Source organism: Orcinus orca, chromosome 11, assembly GCF_937001465.1.
Source record: "Orcinus orca chromosome 11, mOrcOrc1.1, whole genome shotgun sequence".
In the NCBI taxonomy this organism is placed as follows: Eukaryota; Metazoa; Chordata; class Mammalia; order Artiodactyla; family Delphinidae; genus Orcinus; species Orcinus orca.
The window spans coordinates 57,610,334-57,633,219 of NC_064569.1; the positions used below are offsets into that span (position 1 = coordinate 57,610,334).

The 22,886-nt window shown below is 39.5% G+C and overlaps 1 protein-coding gene across 11 annotated transcripts in view; it reads left to right on the forward strand.

Annotated features, from left to right (window-relative positions):
• The first annotated feature begins 2,273 nt into the window (after positions 1-2,273).
• TMEM19 (transmembrane protein 19) overlaps positions 2,274-22,886 on the forward strand; it is a 45,233-nt gene continuing 24,620 nt past the window's right edge. For 3 of the 11 annotated variants that reach the window (XM_033409547.2, XM_033409548.2, XM_049695005.1), the window contains exons 1-6: positions 2,276-2,986; positions 5,206-5,319; positions 12,643-12,780; positions 13,159-13,413; positions 14,406-14,615; positions 16,589-16,635. In XM_033409547.2, the coding sequence (XP_033265438.1) occupies positions 2,857-2,986; positions 5,206-5,319; positions 12,643-12,780; positions 13,159-13,413; positions 14,406-14,615; positions 16,589-16,635 (894 nt within the window). In that variant the 5' untranslated portion in view covers positions 2,276-2,856. Of the gene's footprint in view, positions 2,987-5,205; positions 5,320-12,642; positions 12,781-13,158; positions 13,414-14,405; positions 14,616-16,588; positions 17,160-21,857; positions 22,852-22,886 lie in introns of those variants that run through there. The other 8 variants (XR_004478143.2, XR_004478142.2, XM_049695006.1 and 5 more) reach the window with 7 other exon arrangements.

Genomic DNA, 22,886 nt, shown 5'->3' on the forward strand with positions numbered 1-22,886 from the left:
TTTATACATAACTTGGATAAAGTCATCATCTCATTATAATGTTATTGTCTACACATCTGTCTTCATTTTCTGTGTTCCTTCAAGGCAGTGTGTGTTTGTGTGTACGTTTTTTTCTTTTTGGGACTCAGGGGTCTGGCATGTATATATTAGCCATTCTAATATTAGCACATTTCTCTTTAGATTTCACAAAATCTAAATCACTCCTTTGGCTTAGATTCAAAGTGACTGTACATAGAACCCACTGATATTTTCCTAGCATCAGTAAGTGCTTTTTGCCATTGGGATGATTTGTACAATTGATATTATGTATCAAATGTCTATCCCAGAAAATGTTTATGTCAAAGAACACTTAAACATAAATAGGTATTTATATTGTGAAATTTAAAGATTATTACTCCAACAATGAATTTTCAGTCTGTTGCTCTGATTACAATAACAATTCTCAAACTGTAATGTTTTCTGAGGGAAAGTAATCTGTGGTAAAACAACTCTGTTGGAAAGGTTTAACAAAAGTGTTCAAAGTTTCTTAACTTCTCAGAGCCTTTAGTGCACTCTCACAGTCCTATGAGGAAACAAAATTTCTGAACCTTAAATTTGATCAGAGGTATTTTGGAGGGGAGGTGGTGGTGGAGGGTAGCGTACCTACCAATATCTTGAGGAATATAGTTTAGAAAATGCTTAACCATAAAATTCTCTGTTGCTAGAAAGTGGCTTTTAAAGCAAATAGAAAAAGACTTTGTTGAAATGTTTTCAGATTAAGTCTCTAAACATTATCAGATTGTAAAATCATTGTTTCTTTTTAAAGAATATTTTAACTACATTAATTCCCCCAAATTGTTTCAGCCTTAAGCTCAAATAACTTGTTTTATGAAGAACGACAGCAATAATTGGACACCGGGAAAAAATGGAAGAGGAATATTCATTTGAAGAGTCAGTCACCAACACTGTTACTATTTAATATGCAATTTTAGCTACGTATTCATGAGAGAGAAAATCATCCGTGACATTCAGGAACTAGCCAGACAAAGCTAGCCTTCATTGTTGTTAGAAGATGGCCTGCACAGCCCATGGTTTCCTATTAGACACAAAAATCTCATAGAACACCAAAATCAGGCAAGATAACCCTGTAACTGTATTAAAGTGAAGGGGGGGGGGAAAGCAATACCAGTTCATAATTTTGTCTAAGCAAAGACAAAAACAAGGTCACTATGCAAACCACAAAAATATTAGGTTTTATTAATAATAACTATGCCTAATTGTCTAGTATCACTAATATGGGCCAGTCAGCTTTCTAAGGTAATCCAATTACTTACCTGTGCTGAACAGAACCAGACAAAACTTAAGTGGGCACATAATTTCTGCATAAAGACTACATATGCATATAGTAAGAGAAGTCCACTACTGTTTAGTCCTACTTCACAAATTTGGTTCTCAGGTAATTAATCGTATGCCTTACCAAAGGAAAGGGCTTCAAATAGTCTTGGCATATAATACGGTGTGAGTTTTCAAAAAGTAATTACTTTTAGCAGGTTAAAACACGTTTGGGTACTATGTCTGAAAGTGAGTTGCTTCCTCTTTTTACACTGTCAGCAATTAACTGAAAAAGTTCAGAATGTAATGTAATTATCAATTAGTTACTGTTAACCCAGCAAACAAAAATTAATTAAAACGTGAAATAAGCCACAAGATTCATTTGTTTAAGGTGACAAGCCGTTCTGCTTTCTAAGTGAATTGACTGAATGCACAGACTTTAAATAGGAGAGGTGCGGGAACAATTTCCACAATATTCCACATAATAATTACTTGAGAATTCAATAGCAGGAACTATGTCGAGCTATCTTGACATTTCCAGCGGCTAACAGTGTCCAGCACCTTACAGGTGCTGTTTTTAAGTGATCTTCTCAGTCATAAAATTCCCTTTCCACAGCCCAATATATCCCCCACCTCAAAGAAGTCCATAATATTGTATGCCATGAACTGTTCACAGACGAAAAAGCATTCGAATCTGATGCTTGACATGGTCTACTGGGTCTAAGTTCACTTGCTTTCATTCTTCTATTCTGTTACTGCCTTGGTGGTGGTTTCACTTTTCAGCGTTTGGGTATGTCCTCAAACACAATACTTTTATAGGTGTTCCAAGGGTCCAGACTCTAAAGAGCATTACAAACCTACCAGGGCCCTGCCGACGGCAGTCCTCGCTTGGTCCTCTAGACCTTGGAGCCGCCCTTTAAACGCTCACGTAAGCGAGGCGACGCCCACGGGTGGCCGCGGCGCAGGCGCGCAGGAGGCGGGCCACGGGACGCTGACAAGCGGCGAGGAGCGAGCTGAGCTCCAGGGTCCTCGGCCCTGGCCGCCTGGACCCGGCCTCTAGGGCTGCGCGGGCGGCCGTCGAGAGTGACCGCACTCCGTCACTAGGGACTCGCCACCGGGACACCCCAAATTCCGGCACCGCGCCTCGCCTCTCTGCATTTGCCGACCCCCAGCGTCAGCGCGTGGGCGGGCGGTGGGGGCGGAGCTCGCCCTCCCGGGCCGCTGATTGGCTGCCTCCGCTTCCCTTTCACCTTCCCGGCTGCGAAGTTCAGGTGTGAAGGGACCGCTGTCTGCGAGCCCGCCGCTGTCTGAGAGGTTGCGGTTTGCTCTCGCAGGGAGGCGTTAATCTGGCTCAGGCTTCTGCGGCAGCGCCCCACCAGCCCAGTTTCCGGAAATAGTTCGGGTTTATATTATTTTCTCGGACGGTGAAAGATGTTGGCATTTATGTTCGCCTCTACACGAATGTTTTGCTGGCAACTTAAATGACTATTTTTCTCAGAAACGCGAGATATTTCCCCCCCCCAGGTGTTCATACTGTTATTTTTCATGACAGGTCTTGACCACAATACATACAAAAAATACATAGAGATGATAACTAATATAGTTATATTGAGTCTGATCATTTGCATTTCTTTAGCTTTCTGGATTATGTCTATGACTGCAAGCACCTATTATGGTGAGTATAAATGTTCTAAATTGTCTTTCTATAACCTAATCGGTGAAATTTAGAAAGTACCATTGTGAACGCCAAAACTCATATCTTCTGAATGGTTATAAACTGTTGTGTTTACTTAATTTCCACGGCCTGATTTGCATTTACTAACATGGAAATATGCAGTGCCTTGAACGTTTTAAAGCTTTTAGTAAATGCTGCTTGTCATAATACTAGTTATACCGGTTCCAAAATGTCTTTTATTTCATGTAATTATTACATCTAGCTTGGTGAAAAATAAGTGAGGTTAAACATAATTTTGCAAAGCAATTTTAGTGATGCTTTTAATAAGAATATTAGTAAGGAAATTTATCAGTTTCATGTGTCCTGTAAAAAATAAAAAGTAAAATGATGATACAATGTTTAGATTTGGAAGATTTGTCTGCTGTTTGGTCACTGCAAAAGAACAGACTTGTTTTAAAGGCTGAAGCCAATTTGCATAAATATGAGGTACTCTGAACTCAAATCTTTTTTGCGGTACGCGGGCCTCTCACTGTTGTGGCCCCTCCCGTTGCGGAGCACAGGCTCCGGACGCGCAGGCTCAGCGGCCATGGCTCACGGGCCCAGCTGCTCCGCGGCATGGGGGATCTTCCCGGACCGGGGCATGAACCCGTATCCCCTGCATCAGCAGGTGGACTCTCAACCACTGCGCCACCAGGGAAGCCCTCAAATCTTTAAGATTTTGAAACTGCCTTAGCGCATAAGTATGCCTTTGTACAAACTTCATTGGTACCCCTTTATAAAAACAATACCGTTCAGTTCAAAGGAAAAGTGAAAAACAGAGTGAGAAAGTAAACTCTTATAAATGGTTTTATCATAAATGATTACCTTTTTAGACCTTAGTCCTTTTGCAAAAAAACATGTGAATAATCGAGTGCGTGTTCTCCAGGTTACATGTGCTTTCAAGGCTGTTCGTTCATAATGATTCCCAGTAGGGGATGAGGGCTCGGGTAGGAGAGGTATGTGAGAAGATTCTCCTTAATGCCAGTATTAACTATGACTTGAACTACATAGAATAAATCAGGATTTGTAAATTGAAGTGACCCCTTGGGGCCAGGCACCTGATGCAGATAAGTGAAGCTCTCCAAGGCTTTACTGTGCATATTAAGCACATGGGAACAGTTTACACTTCTAGAAATAGGATTTTCCCAATTTTTTTTTTTAACATTTCACCCTCTTTGTGTTGCATTTTCCAATTTTTGATAGAAACCTGGGCACAAGCAATAGTTCACACTTTTCTTTACTATAATCACTCAGCCTTGGTGTTTAAGAGTCTGTCAGGAATGGCGGGGACTTTAAATGGGAAAGACATGACCTGTCTAAAGGAGGTGACTTCTCTACCTGTAGTCAATTCTGCCATGTGGGCCTGAACTTCCAGTTTTTAAAAACAGAAAACAAGAATCTGGATTTTTATACGAAATTTCCTAAACTTTAAATATTGATTCAAACTGAAAAAAATTATGCTAGCTAAACAAAACATCTGTGAGCTGGATGCAACCTTTGGAAAAATCAGTTGCTAACCTTTGCGTCCTGAGTTGTGTAGCCTGTGGGAGGATTTAAAAAAATCTCTGTGAAAGGTAGAGAGAGGAATAATTGGATCCTGTTAAGAAAGGTATTTGTTCTATACAGTTCTTGAGAATGAATACATGCCTCCTTTCCAAAAAAATAAAGAACCAGAGCTTCTTTTCAGATCTCCAAATATCTATCAAATACCCATTATTATAAATAGTTGTAAATGGTTCTCTAAACTTGGACAGGACTTATTTGGTCATTCCCCACTAGGATTGTCTCTCTGAAAATATATAATTCTCAACATGAATATTTTACTTTGGTGGCTTTATCTCAGTTTCTCTACTTACCACAGTATTTTAATCCAGAATGCAGTTATCAAAACTTGCAGCTGGGCTTCCCTGGTGGTGTAGTGGTTGAGAGTCCGCCTGCCGATGCAGGGGACGCTGGTTCGTGCCCCGGTCCGGGAAGATCCCACATGCCGCGGAGTGGCTGGGCCCGTGAGCCATAGCCGCTGAGCTTGCGCGTCCGGAGCCTGTGCTCCGCAACGGGAGAGGCCAAGACAGTGAGAGGCCCGCGTACCGAAAAAAAAACAAAAAAACAAAAAAACTTGCAGCCAAAGGTAACCTGTGCAGGCTTCATACAATTTATGCTCTACCTTTATAATTTTTCAGGTAACTTACAGCCTATTTCTCCTTGGCGTTGGCTGTTTTCAGTTTTTGTTCCCGTTTTGATCGTCTCTAATGGCTTTAAAAAGAAAAGTCTAAATCATAGTGGGGCTTTAGGAGGTATGTTTTTCTTTTGAATGTTTAACCATATAATAAGTGCTTGCTTATATAATTTAAACTCATGTTTTCTAAATTCTGAATATATGAGCCTATGAATCACAATGTTGCATATTTTAGACAATGATAAAGTTATGCATTACTCAACTTTACTATTCTGTCAAAATTTCAGATACTAACATACCCTTTTAGTGTGATGTACAAATTGAACCTTGTAATTGATAACAACTAGATTAGTAGGATAGACTTTTGAGGACCTTGGTTATTCTGCTCCTGAGTTGGTTTAAATTTTCTGCTAGCAGAAACATTGGAACATTTTTCCTCGAGGTAAAATAGAGGAGCCATTGAGAAGAATAGCACTTGGAAATTGCTGTTAATAGCCTCAGACAGAGTAGTCCCAACTGAGTATTCTTGATTCATTCTTCAGAGTTGAGATGGGGACAGGCCATTTATTTATTCTTCTAGCAAATATTTGTTGAGCAGTTACTGTGTGCCACTCTTCTAGAAACTGGGGATATAGCTGATTTCAGATTTTATGGAACTTTTATTCTTTAGTACAGATAGATAATAAACAAATAAAATACATAAAACTTTTAATATAACGATAAAGTTTATGAGAAAAATATTAAAGATAATAAAGTGTGTATATTGGGGAATGTGGGGCATTCTTCTGTGGATAGGGTCTGGATTAACCTTTCTTCTAAAGAGGTTGTTTTGAACTGGGACCTGAAGAAGTCAGAAATGAGAAGATCTGAGAGAAGCATGTTCCGCTGACAGACAAGTAGAAAGGCCCTGACATGTTCAAGCCTGGCTTGTTCAGGTGTGAGAATAAGGCTCATTTGACTGGAAAATAGGAAGAAAAGGAAAAGTAGAGTAAGATAAAGTTGAAGAAGTGGGTGAGGGCCAGATAATACAGGGCTTATCAGGACACAGTAAAGATTTTATCCCAAACTAGAATCCCCCCTGCCTTGAACCAGGGGATTGATGGGATCTGATCTGACTTTGGGATTTTCATATCCTACCAGTGTTATAAGCCCCAAGACATGAGGATTCCCCCCCACCACCACCACCAAATACTTCCTGTAGGCTGAGATCACTACAGGATAAGGATTATTTAGAACTGGCAGGTCTTGAAGCTGCCTACCTAGCCTTCAAAATGCTGATAATCATTAGCCCTAATGCACTGTAGAGACACCCTATCCCCTCTGTGTTCACATACAGCAGATGTTTCATGAAGTTTTATAAACTAGAGCAGGCCTTCACGGAGGCAATATAGCCTGATAAGTAAAAGAACAAGCACTAGAATCAGGCAGGATGAGTTTGAGTAAGAGTTATGGCTTTGGAAAAGTCACGTAACCTCTCTGTACCTCAGTTTTCAGAGAAATGGGTTTTTAATATCTAACCTAGAAATTAACACAACATTGTAAATCAACTATACTTCAATTTTTAAAAATTTCAAAAAATAAATAAATGCTTCCTGTGCATAAAAAAAAATTTAACCTAGAGAAGGACAAATCATGAAAGTAATAAAGCTTAAACTTCATGGCATTTCATTTACAATGGTACCTTTCAAGGTTCTAGGAAGAGCCCTAGCAGTGTGCTCTCATGGTCTTCTTGTTTTGTAAATTTTACAGAGGTAAAAGATATTTTTGTGCTTTTCTTTAAAAAGAGGGCCCCCAATTTATAAGCGTCAGGACCCACAAAATCTTGATCCACCCCTGATTTCATTCTTAGGATTGCAGTAAGAATTAAGTGAGATAATTACTATAAAGTTTTTAGCTCAGAGCCTAGCACATAGCCAACATGTATAGGGTGCTTTTTATTATTAGGCACAGTTCTTCAGAATCATGCTCATTTTCCTTCTTCATAATTGAGATACACTGTTCAAGTTCTGTTGAGAAATTGAGAAATCTGTTGTTAGCACTTTGAAAGTAATTACTCATTTATAACAAATAATTTGAGCAATCTCTATTTGAATATAACAATATAGAGTTATGCTTTGCTAAAAATGTCCTTTCTCAGATAGCCTTGCCTTGGTTTTCATTGTTCTTGACCTGTGGGAAGAAGCGTCAAGTTCTTCTTGAAGTACTGTCTTCCTTTGGCTTCCATGCTGTATATGATCCTGTTTCTCCTCTTACTTTTCTGATCTCCACTTTTTTTTCTTTCCTACTACCATTTCCTTTTCTGCCTCCTGGCCCTTTGGCCTCTACTCCTCTCCTACCTGGCTTGATTTAGAATTAGAAGATGTAGGGACTTCCCTGGTGTTCCAGTGGTTGAGACTTCGCCTTCCAGTGCAGGGGGAGCAGGTTGGATCCCTGGTCGGGGAGCTAAGATCCCACATGCCTTGTGGCCAAAAAACCAAAACATAAAACAGAAGCAATATTGTAACAAATTCAGTAAAGACTTTTCAAAAAAAGAATTAAAAGATATATATTTGAATTGTAGCATTGCCATCTGCTATCTTTGTGAACTTGTCCATGTCACGTAACTCCTCAGAGACTCACTTTCTTCATCTCCTATGAAATAGGTCCTTATGGGCTTATTGGTGAGGCTCAAACAAGATAATGTGTGGGGCAACATATCTTTTTAAACTATAAAGCATTATACAATAAACTCCCCAAAGACACAGAGTGTATCATATTCTTCTGTGTCCTAAGCTTTTTTGAATAGCGCTACATGCTCTTATAATAGTGCTTAGGAAATATATGTAGATTGATTTTAAAACCACTACCCTTTTCCTAGTCATTGCATTCTGTGGAATTTTGGTATCTTTTTTGTTTGGAGCTTTTTTTTTTCCCTTAAGGACAAAAAACTGTAATGTTGATTCAAGGTATATCATAGTACTTGGGAATACTGTCCTGAAGTATAACTGCAAGTCACTTAAACTTTGTGTTATAATTTTCCATCAAATTAGAGGGAATAATATTATCTATAGCATTGACTTATCATGAGGAGTCATACGTGTAAAATGCTTAGCACAGGACCTGGCACTCATAAAATAGCAACATGTATTTTATAAATGTTAGTATTGTTTTCCTTCCACAACTACTATTACAGTCATAGAAATTTTACTAAGGTTTGCCATACCATGTCTTTAGTGTGCTTGGGATTGAGAAGAGTTTCAGAACTTCCTCAGGATCTGGGTATTTAGAGTCCTCTGTGACACAGGAACATATACCTCAATGTTGAAGGAAGAGGGGAGGGGTTGAGGCATTGCTTAGGGTGGACACTGAAGTGAAGGGCTCTTGTCTCCTTGAGAGAAAGAATGCTTCTAGAATAAGGAGAGGATCACATGAGGGGTTATGTGACAATGTACTTGTAAACTGTAAAGCACTGTGCAGGTGATTTGCTCCAAGAAAGTGTTGTCTAGTCTAGTTTTTCAGTGTGTTCCTTTGAACATGTCTGTGTGGACAGTTTGTCATCAGTCTCTTGGCTTGACAAGTTTAAATTTAATTTCACTTGCCAAGACGCTTAGGCTTAATGGTTTCCCATTTTTTTTATTCATTCATTCAACAAATATTTAGTAAGGGTCCCCTGTATGCCAGACATTGTTCTGGGCACTGAAGACTTAGTAATGAACAAAATAGATAAAAATCCCACTGTCAGAGGAGACAGATGATAAGTAAGATGGGTTTGAGGCATTTAATCCCCAGAAGGAGATGCTGTAAGTGTAATGGAAGTGCACAGCCAATGAGGTGTTGTCAGGAAGGGCCAGTGGTTGTGCTCTGTGTGTTCTCACAAGGATGGCCTTACCTCTTTGGTTATCATAATTCGGGTCTGGCGTTCAGTCTTTTGAAATAGAAACCTCATTCTATCAGGTACCCAGAGTTGATTAGAGCCAAGAAAACTGGTTTATGTTGCCATTGTTATAAGAGACTAATATATGAGCCAGAATGCTACTTTATTAATCTGATAAAATATAGAACTACTGGGCCAACTGGAATACAAACATCACTGTTCAGACATGTCCAGTTCTTGCAGTCAGACCACTTGAGAAGTCAGATTGTAATGAGAAGGTTGCTTTGGCAGAGTACAGAGTCTGAGAAACAGTCAGTAATGCAAATCCACAGGTCAAACAGTCCTGTCCCTTATATAGTATTTACGTCTGCCAACCTCTGGTTCTCTTGGCCTTCATATTCTATATTTTGGGCTAACCAGCCTTCTTTTGATTCCCATAGTCTTTCTCTAGGCAAATTACTTATAATATAATTGATTAGGTTTGAGTTTATTAAGTTATAAAATTCCAGTCCTACCTTTCCCTTTCCTGTCTCCCAGATATTATTCCCAGGTCCCCTTGGTTGGAATTTTGGGTAACTCTACTCCCACTATCAAAGACATTTGTAGACAGTGTTGTTTTACTTCCCTAGATGGCATCTGCCAGTTATAGAATTTACCTGTTTTAAGCTCAGAAGGCAGCCATAATTCTTGAGTCTTCACAGTCTTTGGGAGCATCCGATTGTTATGCAAATCAACTCCTTAGCACGGACGATTAAAGATGATAGAGGTGGGTTGAAGAGGTGGAAAAGACACCAAGTGGAGTTAGCAGTTACTAATCTAAAAGTTGTCATAACTGGGAGATGCAAAAAGTTCTAAGATATTTTTTAGACTACATAAAAGAAATCATTCCTTCAAAGCACATTAGCTTCAATTTATTTCCTCATTCCGAACCTGTCATCAACTTGAACGCTGATCACTTCATGTGATATTTTGAGGTGTTTGAAGTAAAAAGGATGTAGATTCCTTTTTGTAGCATATCAGTGTAGGTTTTTTTAGGGCCATCTCACTTTGGGTGTGCTTAAGACTGTGGAACAAATTGTTAACAGTGACTGACCATGGAGAAGGGATGGGAGTGGCGGTGGTGAGGGAAGGAGGCACTTTGACTTCTGTATGTTTTGGCTTTCCCCTCCAATACCCATGTAGTAATTTTGTAATAAGTTTAAAAACAATTGAAAAAACTTAAAGGTTGGGTAACATAATAATATTCATCTTTGTTATTATAATAATAACACAATTGCAATAATAATGATGTTCTTGTTGAGGTTTTGCCACTGTAACTGCCATTATTGCCAATGATATTAGATAACATTTATTACGGGCCTCTTACATGCTGGGTTTATAATAAGCATATTATAAAAATTATCTCATTTAACTTTTCACATCAAGCCAGTGAGGTAGGAATTATTATTCTTCTTAATACACCAATGAGAAATTGAGGCTTAAAGTTAGGTAACATCTAGTCATGCAGAAGTAAGTGGAAGAGTCAAGATTTTAACTCGAGACTGTTCAACTCCAGAGCTGAAGCACTTTATTTTACATTATACAGCATTATAGCGATTTCTTGCACTCTCAGTAAAAAAGTACTAAACATAAGTAAAATGCCAATAACCGAGTATCTCTGGATGGATCAATCAGTCAGGATGGAGCTAACCAACAGAAAATTTCCTATTGCTACAGAAATAGGAACCTGGTCCCTTGTTCTATTATTTAATACTTATTTATTAAATACATGGTAACTTATTTAATAATTATTTAATATCTATTCTGTTACTTAGTAGAACTTTGCTTATTGTGTTATTTAATAAAAATAAATCTTAATATAGCAAAACTCAATCTATTTATCTTAAGAGTTCCAGAGAGCAGAAATTGTCAACCATGAACCCCATGGTTGCCACTCTTGGGTGCCACTGATCTGAGTACTCAGTGGCAGACTAGCACATTCTCTCCCTGAAAGAAGGAAGATAAAATTGTCAAAAGTGTGCTTGAAAGTTCAAAATCACATATAGAGAATGCTACCTTTTGTGTAAGGAAGAAGGAAAAATAAGAAAACATGCATATATCTGCTTATCTTCATAAAAGAAAACACAGGAATGATAAACTGGAGAACAATGATGTTGAATACATACAAAGAATGGAAAGAGAGCAAAATATAGAGGGAGGGGCAGAAGGGACATGGGAGGAAGTGACACCTCTCTAAATATACCTTTCGGTATAAGTGTGACTTTTAAAAGCATGTTTAAGAATATCAGTGAAGTTGGGAAGGGGGGGGATCTAAAACTGAAAGCAAACTAAAACAGATGAACCCAACTGTATTTTAAATGAATACTATAAGCTCACTGAAGGGAGAAAAAGAAAAAGAGTAACTTACGGACCCAGTATTTAACTATATTCTTTATTCCTTCAGTCTGGGGTTACAGGAAGGGGAGAATTACAAATTACTATTTTTAGTAGGTTTGTTTTTGTTGTAGTATGGGTGAAGCAATTCTAAAACAGTTTTTTAGATGTAATAGAGATTGAGCAGATGAGTGAAATTGTCATTGTTGTTTGAGGCCAGAGTTCTAACTAAGGAAAAAGGCATACAAATATGGAATGGGGAAAAGCAAGAGAGAACCTGTGGAGATAGATTGGAACTGGAGTTACTGGTGTGATCTTGTGATTCCCCAAATATTTATGTGTATGTGTATATACATGTGTATGTTCCCATATATAAGCATGCATATATATGCATGTGTGTATATTTGTATGTGTGTGTATTCACTTGCTTTGTCCACAAAAAGCAAATATACTAGAACACACCATAATCCTAGATTTTGACCTCTGCCCTCCATTCCCCACTGTAATGAACCAGAGCTCCTCAGAGAAACAGCTGCTTCCAGGGCTGGGGCAAGGTAGGTCTAAGATGAGCCTTGAGCATTTTGTTATGCCCAAAAGAAAAGAAATGCTAAAAAAAAAAAAAAAGAGGGAGAGAGGGAGATCATGTCACATGAATGCTGTCTTGAGCTCGTCTCTCTTGTCTGATATTAGTATAGCCACTGCTGCTCTCTTTTGGTCACTTATTTGCATGGATTATCTTTTTCAATCCTTTTACTTTCAGACTATTTGTGTCTTTGGATTTAAAGTGAGTCTCTTGTAGACAGCATATAGTTGGACCACGTATTTTTATCCATTTTGCCAATCTCCATCTTTTGATTGGATCATTTAACCCATTTACATTTAAAATAATTACTAATAAGGGGAGACTTACTTCTGTCATGTTGGAATTTGTTTTCTATATGCCTCTCTCTCCCAGATTTACTCTTGGATGCTCTATTTATTGAATTTTCCTTGTAAAGTAGAAAAACATCCCAGGCTATGGGGGGAAAATGTAAAAAATAGAAACTTGAAAGACCCTATACTGTTTGGTAATATCTTAGTTGGTAAAAATGTAAAGGTATGGGAAATGAACATTTCCAGTTATAATATGAAAATAACTGAAAAAAATCATTCTTTTTTTCACAGCATTAATGTATGGACTAAGTGTAATTTTGTGTATATATGTGTTTCTTTCAGGGCTCGTGGTTGGATTTATCCTAACCGTTGCAAATTTCAGCTTTTTCACCTCTTTGCTGATGTTTTTTCTTTCTTCCTCAAGACTCACTAAATGGAGGGGAGAAACAAAGAAACGTCTAGATTCAGAATACAAGGAAGGTAGAATGAATTATGTTTAACGTTACTTAAAATAGGAACCTTTATTTCATCTTAACATATCATAAGCTTTTAATCAGAACATGTTTAGACTATTGAAACATAAATTTTATGAGAATTACTTTAGTAGTAGCCTGATATAGTTTATTATTACTTTACCACAATAGCAAATAACAGCAGAATTGTAGAAATACTGAAGTCTATCATTCATTATTCTAAAACAATATAGAATGTGGGCAAAGTTACCATCCCACTTTAGTCATTTTTGAAATTTTAGTCATTTTTCTTTTAAGTTTTGAAATGTAAGTTCCTAAAAATGCATGATTTTCCTCCTGAGGAGAAAACATTTTTTGTCCTTTTCATTCCCTTGTTTGTTCCTAGGTGGGCAGAGGAATTGGATTCAGGTATTCTGTAATGGAGCTGTGCCCACAGAGCTGGCCCTGCTATACATGATAGAAAATGGCCCTGGGGAAATCCCAATAGATTTTTCCAAGCAGCACACTGCTTCTTGGATGTGTTTGTCTCTCTTGGCTGCACTGGCCTGCTCTGCTGGAGACACATGGGCTTCAGAAGTTGGCACTGTTCTGAGTAAAAGCCCACCGAGGCTGATAACAACCTGGGAGAAAGTTCCAGTTGGTGAGTCTTTATTTAAGTTTCTTTAAAAAACAAAAATGGGGAGACGCAAGAGGGAAGAGATATGGGAACATATGTATATGTATAACTGATTCACTTTGTTATAAAGCAGAAACTAACACACCATTGTAAAGCAATTATACTACAGTAAGGATGTTAAAAAAAATGAACAAAAAGCCTCTTGATTTATTGTGTTTCTTATTTAAAAGCCTTTTAAGAATTTCAGTTTGTCTCCTTAATTGGAAAATCGCTATAGGATATTAAATTGGTGATAATAAATAATATTTGCAGGAAGTGTTAGTAATTCCTAGATAAATAATATAGAAACATAGAGATTGGCCCACAGGCTTATCAGTGGGAAAGGAAAAGGAAGGAAATGATACAGTATTTCTTGGCAGCCTGTTAGGTGGTTAGTGCTTCAATGTATATCTCATTTCCCCATTATCATTATCAACTACTACTACTACTAGTACTGCTACTAGTACTTTATCATTTTCTCCTCCTCCTTCCTCTCATTTTCCTTCTTTTCCCCTTCATCATCATCATCATAATAACAGTTAACATATTTGAGTACCTACTGCAAAGCAGTGTTCTAACTGCTCTCCATGGATTACTGTTTACTCTTAATAACCATGTGAATTGGTCCTTTTATTGTTTACATCTTACAAATGAGTAAACTAAGGCATAGAGAAGTTAGGTAATTTAGTTAAGTAACTTAGTTACTTCACCACAGTAACCAGACTTGGAAATGACAGGACTAAGATTGAAACCAGGCAGTCTAGCTCTACTAAACTATTCCACATCACTGCTTAGAATGTCAGGAGTTACTGAGGAGAAAAGCCTGTTTTCTAAGTAGGATGGTCTTTGGATTGCATCAAAGTGAACCCTTTCTTTAAATTAGTCTTGATTAGATAGGTGCCAAAATATTTTGCTTTTTTTGACTTTATGTGTTTGCTGATTGTTAACCAGATGATTTTATCCATGTTCTTCTTTAGGGACCAACGGAGGAGTTACGATGGTGGGCCTTGCCTCCAGTCTCCTTGGAGGGACCTTTGTGGGCATTGCATACTTCCTCACGCAGTTGGTTTTTGTTAATGATTTAGACATTTCTGCTCCTCAGTGGCCAATTATTGCATTTGGGGGTCTGGCTGGATTACTAGGATCAATTGTGGATTCGTATTTAGGAGCTACCATGCAATTTAGTGGTAAGAACATTACCTTATTGTTGTAACTTATTGGTGTATTAAAGAAATGGGAACTCAGCCATGCACACTGGTGGCAGGGCCTAGCTGCTACAAAGAAGATATGTTTTAGACACCACTCATGTTTATGGGCAAAAAATTCGAGGACTGTATTTTTGACTAATTGTATAATAAGTTATTTTAGTTTCTTTTCTGCGGAAAGTGTAGAGCATTACAACAAGGATTTTTAATGTAGGGTTGTTTTTTTCACCCATGCTGTTGACTGTTAAATGCAGTAGTCTGATCATGACACTGAATAAATGTGTCCTTAAAAAAAATGGGGGGACTTCCCTGGTGGTCCAGTGGTAAAGAATCCGCCTTACAGTGCAGGGGATGCAGGTTCAATCCCTGGTCAGGGAACTAAGATCTCACATGCCGTGGGGCAACTAAGCCCACGTGCCATGACTGCTGAGCTCGCACGCGTCAACTCGAGAGCCTGCGTGCCACAAACTACAGAGCTCTAGTGCCCTGGAGCCTGCACGCCACGACTAGAGAAGAGAAAACCCACACGCCACAGCTAGAGAGAAGCCCGCGCACCACAACGAAGAGCCTGCGTGCTGCAACTAAGTCCCTACGCAGCCATAAATAAATAAATCTTTAAAGAAAGAAATGGGGAAGAAATATGGAAAAGGAAAAAAAAGAGATGTGATAATAAAAACAATTGCCAAGACACAGGTTGTTGGGGGACCCAGAATGAAAGAGCAAAGTCTCCTCTACCATTTTGAATTTCTCATTCTTTTGTGTCAAATTGATCGAAAGAGAATTACTCCTACAGAGCAATGAGTAGAAGCTCTGCAGGGAAGAGAGGATAGTGCAGGAGACAGATGCTTTTGCTTATGGGATTTTACCGAATCCCACGGACGCAGAATTTTGGAGTCAGATCATTATAATGTCCCTCCTTCCATTTATTTTCCGAGTCCATTTGAGAAATAATTATTCTAATAATCTGACTCTACACATATGATGTACTTTTCTACTGTGACATCATGTTTGCTATCCTCCCCACTGAGTTTTTAGTCCCACTCAAGATATATGAGAGAGTCCGTTTTCTCCAGAATTTTCTGTGCTTTGCATCTAAGGCTCTCCTGTCATGTCAGTGTACTGACATGTTCTGTTAGGTGTGTATTTGCTCCACCCTCTAACCAACCACGTTTTCTCCTTTGATTCATCCAGTGAAGAGGCTAGATATCTGGAGAATGGTTCCCTGAATACAGTGCTCCCAATTCTCTTCATGTCCCAAGATAATCGACTTGTCCTTCCAGTCCCCTTTCCACCATCAGAACATTTGTTCTCTCAGGTTCATTAGTCTTATCTAGATGCTGAGGAGGAAGCAATCTGATTTTAATTTATACTAAAGGGTTAGTAACCATATATGCACACACACGTGCACACACACACACACACACACACCCATTACACGTTTTTGTAAAGAGCCTAGGTTTTATTCTAAACTGGGCTCTAACTGGGAAGTTTCTGATCATATTGAGTGGGTTGGGGAAAAAAATGTGGGCTGGGGAGCAGATTAGATTCATCTTTGTGTGCCTTCTTTGTGTAGGCACCTTGCTACTCCTGGGTATCCATTGTAGAGGTTCCTATTCTCAGGAGTCTCACAGGTTGGTTCTAGGAGGGGAGCCACTGGGAAGGCAAGCCCTGTCTGCCAGTTTCATGCCATCTCTGCTTTTCAGTTTCTCCCTTCTACTTTGGAAAGAACTCCAGCATTGTTGAGAGAGCAGCATTGAGGTGTATTGAAACCCATTTATTCAAAGAGACCTTTTGTAATCATGGGTTCCGTATCACTCATCATATACATTATCCTCTAAAGTCATTTTACGAATGGCTGAGAATCTTTGAAAGATTATCTCCTTTGGAGGAGAAAGCTAATTTTTTTTTTCAAGTCATTTGGATTTTCCACCTCACTTGCTTCTTTTTCATTGCAGGTTTGGATGAAAGCACTGGCATGGTGGTCAGCAGCCCAGCGAATGAGGTGAAGTACATAGCAGGGAAACCCATTCTTGATAACAATGCCGTGAATCTGTTTTCTTCTGTCCTTGTCGCCCTCTTGCTCCCAACAGCAGCTGCTTGGGGTTTTTGGCCCAGACAGTGAATTTTATTTCATTTACTAAAGTTAAAACTTCGGTAAATTCAGCTAAATTTGCAATTCCAAGTCTCATCCCAAGAAGAGTAACTGTAATGACAAAGCAGAAATGCCAGCTTCTCCTCTATTCCATTACAATGGAACTCCACGTTTTTCCTCTCTCTGAACTCCATTGTAACAACTAATATCTTTTTGGTGAAAGACAAGGCTCATAGAATTTATGCATATTTTTCTTCTGCTGAATGGAACTTGAGCCGTGAAACTATAATGTCCCTATATATTGAACTGAAAGTTCCTGCATGGTAGATATAAATTTTATTTTGTTTGTTTAAATCAGTAAAGGGACTAAAAGTAATAAAATTTTTAAATGGCTCAGTTGTGGCAGAGAAATGTCACCATGCCAATTATCCAAATGTTGTATCTGTTTTAAGTATTTAAACCGATGTGTGTGGAAGCCTGAATAAGTGTAGTATCCTGGACTTCTCCCATTACTTGCCATTTATTATTGTAAAAAGTGTGGAGTTGGGGCGGCTGGGCCCGTGAGCCATGGCCGCTGAGCCTGCACGTCCGGAGCCTGTGCTCCGCAACGGGAGAGGCCACAACAGTGAGAGGCCCGTGTACCACAAAAAAAAAAAAAAAAGTGTGGAGTTTGGTTCCTGGTGAGCTGTGAGGTCTACTCCACGTTTGTTCTTCCTTCATCAGGGTTAGTGATGAAAAAAAGTAAATGTCTTTTTCATGTGACCATTAGAATGCATGAAAAAAATTTATTTTTAGGTAAAGGAAAAGAGATACGTCTAAAAAATATGCACCTTACTATATGTTTTAGTTTGTCTCTGAGCAGAAATTATCTTGAATTTAATATTTTTAATGTATTTTCTAGCTTTCTTTGAAATTTGTCTAGGAATCTGATTTACATTGGCATCTTGACCAGTTAAAGAGTCACTGGAAAATTATTGCAATTATTATTGCATTTGCTGTCCTAGAATTCACTGGAAAATGCTATGATTTCCTAGTATGTACCTTCTAAGTTGTGCTCTCCTTTACATATAGCCTCAAACAAAGTGAATTCTGCTTTTCAGTTTTGTTCTTCACTTTGATGTACGTACTAAAGGGGTTTAACATAGTGTGGATTATTGTGCTAAAGTATTTTGAAATATTTCTCATGTGATTTCCATACCTTTCTTCCCCTTCCCCTTTTGCATTCATAAAAAAATTGAGGAGAGATTGCATGAATAAGCCACTGTCAGAGTGGAGAAAGCTTTATTTTCTTTGTTGGTGACCCTGCTACAGTGATTATCTAGAAATGACTTGGTTAAGGAAGAATTTTTTTTTTTTTTTTTTTTTTGCGGTACGCGGGCCTCTCACTGCCGTGGCCTTTGCCGCCGCGGAGCACAGGCTCCAGACGCGCAGGCTCAGCGGCCATGGCTCAAGGGCCCCGCCGCTCCGCGGCACGCGGGATCCTCCCGGACCAGGGCACGAACCCGTGTCCCCTGCACCGGTAGGCGAACTCTCAACCACCGCGCCACCAGGGAAGCCCCAGGAAGAATTTTTTAAAAAACAGTTGACACACTTAAGCCTTAAGCCAAGAAACTCAGTGGGTTGCAACCCATCTGCTTTGTGTGTACATTAGCATCACCTGAGCATCTTTAAAAAAATTACTTGTGTCTGGGCTTCACCCAAAGATTGTGTCTGGTCTGGGGTACAGCCTGGGTACTGGGACATTTTAAATCTCTGGCTGACCATTAGAGTCATGTAGGGAGTTTTTTAAAACGCTGTTGTCAAGGCTCCTTTCTAGACCAAGTAAATCAAAATGTCTGAAAGTGAGACCCATGCATGGTTCATTTTTAGAAAGCTCCCTCCCTGGGATAGTCTAATGGTTAAACAGGTTGAGAACTACTAGATAAGAATATCCATACACAAACGTCCAATCATTGTGTTGTACACCTGAAACTAATGTTGTATGTCAATAAAAAAAGAAAAAAGAAGAGAATATCCTATACCTAAAAGTCTCAAAAGAGTGGGAATTTTCATTTTTATGCAGACAACTATTAGCAGCAGTGCCATGTGCTGTCTTTATGGATGGATAGCTTCTGGTAATTATACAGTCTTAGAGCTACATCACTTACCAGATCATTCCTGTGGCAGTTTTTTGTGCAGCCTCTTTACTCCTACAGCTGTTCTAACATGCCTCTTTTCTCTTTTCCTGGAGATTCATCCTCATGACATACTTTGGGGCAAAAATACTCATTGGAGCCATTTGGGGTTTGGTAGAATCACCACATCAGTAACACTTTGGGGACATACTACTTCACAATCCTTTGTTTGAAAACCTAGGGTTAGTTGTGTTTTAGAATCAAAATTTTTCAGATTTTAGAAAGTGATAGGGTACCTATAAAATATTTTACTCAATAATCCCAAAAGAGGGCTTCCCTGGTGGCGCAGTGGTTGAGAATCTGCCTGCTAATGCAGGGGACACGGGTTCGAGCCCTGGGAGGATCCCACATGCTGCGGAGCAACTAGGCCCGTGAGCCAAAACTACCGAGCCTGCGCGTCTGGAGCCTGTGCTCCGCAACAAGAGAGGCCGCAATGAACAGTGGCCCGCACTTGCCACAACTAGAGAAAGCCCTCGCACAGAAACGAAGACCCATCACAGCAAAAATAAATAAATTAATAAACTCCTACCCCCAACATCTTCTTTAAAAAAAACAACCAAACAAAAAAATCCCAAAAGAGTCTAGGATGGCACCCATTATCAAACACAAATACCACCAGTAAGTGTGTTAACTGAGACTATGAGAGCCTCAGATCAGGTCAGATCAGTTTTTGTCGCAGAATTTAGGAAGAAACTTTCTGTTTTCAGAGCACTTTTGGATATGATAAGTGTAGATTTTTTTAAAAATGAAGCACTTTAAAAAAAAAACTTATATGTATCTTACTGAAACAGTAAACAGTTTGTGTAAAAAACACTTCTCATGGAAAGAGCTCCATGTAGCTGTATGATAAAATAATGTGCACTACTGCCTACCTAGGCAGCTTACAGGCATATATACTACTTCTTGCCATACTGTCACACAGTAGAAAAGAGCAAGGTGTATGTGGCTCAGGGCAGCTCCCGAAGGAGAGCTTTGAAGACTTGTCAAATGGAGCCGACAGAACAGTGAACTGCTACAACAGGTCATTCCATTCCTAGCTTTTCTCATTACTTGAGTTATCTATGCCTCAGCCTAGGGGCATATGTCTCTTTCTTTACTTTTTTTGCCGTACGCGGGCCTCTCACTGTTGTGGCCCCTCCCCTTGCGGAGCACAGGCTCCGGACGCGCAGGCTCAGTGGCCATGGCTCACGGGCCCAGCTGCTCCGCGGCATGTGGGATCCTCCCAGACCGGGAACGAACCCGTGTCCCCTGCATCGGCAGGCGGACTCTCAACCACTGCGCCACCAGGGAAGCCCCATATGTCTCTTTCTTATTTCTAGCTGCTTTACATGTAGGATGCTGGCTTCAGAAATGCCAGCCTCATCCCAATTAGGTATAGGCCTAGTATAGAGAAAAATCATGTGCGGTGACATATTGCAGACTTTGCCACATGCCTGCAATATGAACAGCTGCCGCATGTTTGCATAGTGGGTGACCTGCAGCCCCCATCATCTCATGTTCCTGATGCCATCGCAACGAGAAAAGACTGTACTTAGCTACCAAATCCCAGGTGGCTTGCACGTGGTTTAAACATGAAAACACAATTATGCAGCGTAACTATGGAGTACTGTTGCTATAACTCCAAGTGGAACATTTGGAAACTGAACTGAACATTTTTTAAATATGTAAGTGTTTAATATATATGTTTGTTAAGTTATTTGACGCTAATCAGTTCTCCCTTTAAGAATCACTGAAAGTTGATTATCAGGAACATATTTCTGGAAGAAAATTAAAAATTAAAAAAACAGTTTAGCTACCTGAATTTCAGAGGACTGAGATGATGCCAGCATTTCTCAATCATGTGATGCAGTTTTAATGGCTTTGGACCTAAGGAGTCAGGAACTGATTGTAAAAGGAGTGAGGGTGAGGCCAGGTTAGCAGGGCAAGGCTCCTGAAATTATTTTCCCTGCCAAGACTAGACATGTTCATTCTTTTACATTTATCATAACCACCCCCTTCGAAACTTATTTTATACATGTGGCAACTCTTTTTTTTAATGTTTGGAGTTTTTTCTCTTTTTTTTAAATGCATAGTTAATACCCAGAATCTATCCTTCTTTTTAAAAAATTACATTAGAGGTAAAACTAAAATATGCTTTGCCTCCACTCCTCAGCAAACCTAGCTTTCTCCCACCTTCCCCAAGATAACTACTGCTAGAAATTTGAGATATTTTCCACGTAACATTTGTTTTGAGTGTACTTTAACATATATTCTTCTTTTTTTTTTTTTTTTTTTTTTTTTGCGGTACGCAGGCCTCTCACTGTTGTGGCCTCTCCCGTTGCTCCGGACGCGCAGGCTCAGCGGCCATGGCTCACGGGCCCAGCCGCTCCGCGGCATGTGGGATCTTCCAGGACCAGGGCACAAACCCGTGCCCCCTGCATGGGCAGGTGGACTCTCAACCACTGCACCATCAGGGAAGCCCTAACATATATTCTTCTTAATCAGTGAAATGTTGTTATAATTTGTACTATCATTTTGCTGCTTCAAGTCAGGTACTTACACCCAAGAAAAACCTGTTTAGGAAAAAAGATTAGAAGGATGTATACCAAAACATTAATGTGTTATCTGTTAAGATTACAGATGATTTTTATTTTTGTTAAAGTAAATAATTTTAAGTTTATGGTATATGAATTATATCTCAATAAAACTGCTATTAAAATACTTATACAAAAATAATTTTAAATACTTTCCTAAAAAGTCTACAGTCAAATATGTTTCTTCTACAAATCAAAAATGCTCAAAGTAAACAAAATAATCTCTGGGAATAACCCCTCTTCCCCACTACCCTTCCCCATTGTTATTTTAAATGGTATTCCTTCTCTTTATAAAAGACCTTATTAGCAGTGAATTTAAAAGTAAAATGGGGTTTAGCGCAACATAAATCCAGTGCAACATTCTCTTGGTGTCTCTATGCCTTAGGCACTGTGTCTGAAGCTGGTGAATCAAAGATGAAAGAGGGCTTCCCTGGTGGCGCAGTGGTTGAGAGTCCGCCTGCCGATGCAGGGGACGCGGGTTCGTGCCCCGGTCAGGGGAAGATCCCACATGCCGCAGAGCGGCTGGGCCTGTGAGCCATGGCCGCTGAGCCTGCGCCTCCGGAGCCTGTGCTCCGCAATGGGAGAGGCCACAACAGTGAGAGGCCCGCGTACGACAAAAAAAAAAAAAAAAAAAAGATGAATGAAACAAGGACTGTGCCATCCATGTGCGATGAGAAGGGAAGACAAATGTATGTAACTAGCATGTTGAACAAATATGACATGTGGTCTGTGATTTTTCAAAGTGACTTTATTTTTTTCAAAGTGACTTTATTTTTATCTTCTACTGGCCCTTTAAACTTCCCATAACCTTATATAAAAACTCCAGCAAGCCATGAACATTTCTTCTTATTCTTAGAAACAGGTAGGAGAACAGGTGAACTGTGAAAGAGCAAAGAACGGTGTTCCCCTTTCCCACTGCAGGCTTCCAGCTAAAGCAGGTCCAGGGTGAGGGTTGGGATTTGTTTTTCTTTGGTTTTGGGTTTGGGTTTTTTTGGCTTTTGTTTTTTAACCCAGGTTTGGCTATTCTAAATGCTGAATTGAGACTTTCAATAAACTAAAATTTTGCTGATGCTGGTTGACTGTTTGCCCCCCAAATTCATAGGTTGAAATCCTAACCCCCCAACGTGATGGTGTTAGGAGATGGGGGCCTTTGGGAGGTGATTAGGTCATGAGGTGGAGCCCTCATGAATGGGATCAGTGTTTTATAAAAGAAACCCCAGAGAGCTCTCTTGTCCTCTCCACCACGTGAGGACACTTGAGAAAATGGCCATCTGCAACCCAGAAGAGGGCCCTCACAGAATCTGACCTTGCTAGCACCCTGATCTTGGACTTCTAGCCTCCAGAACTGTGAGAAATAAATTTCTATTGCTTATAAGTCACCCAGTCTCTGGTATTTTTGTTATAGCAGTCGGAA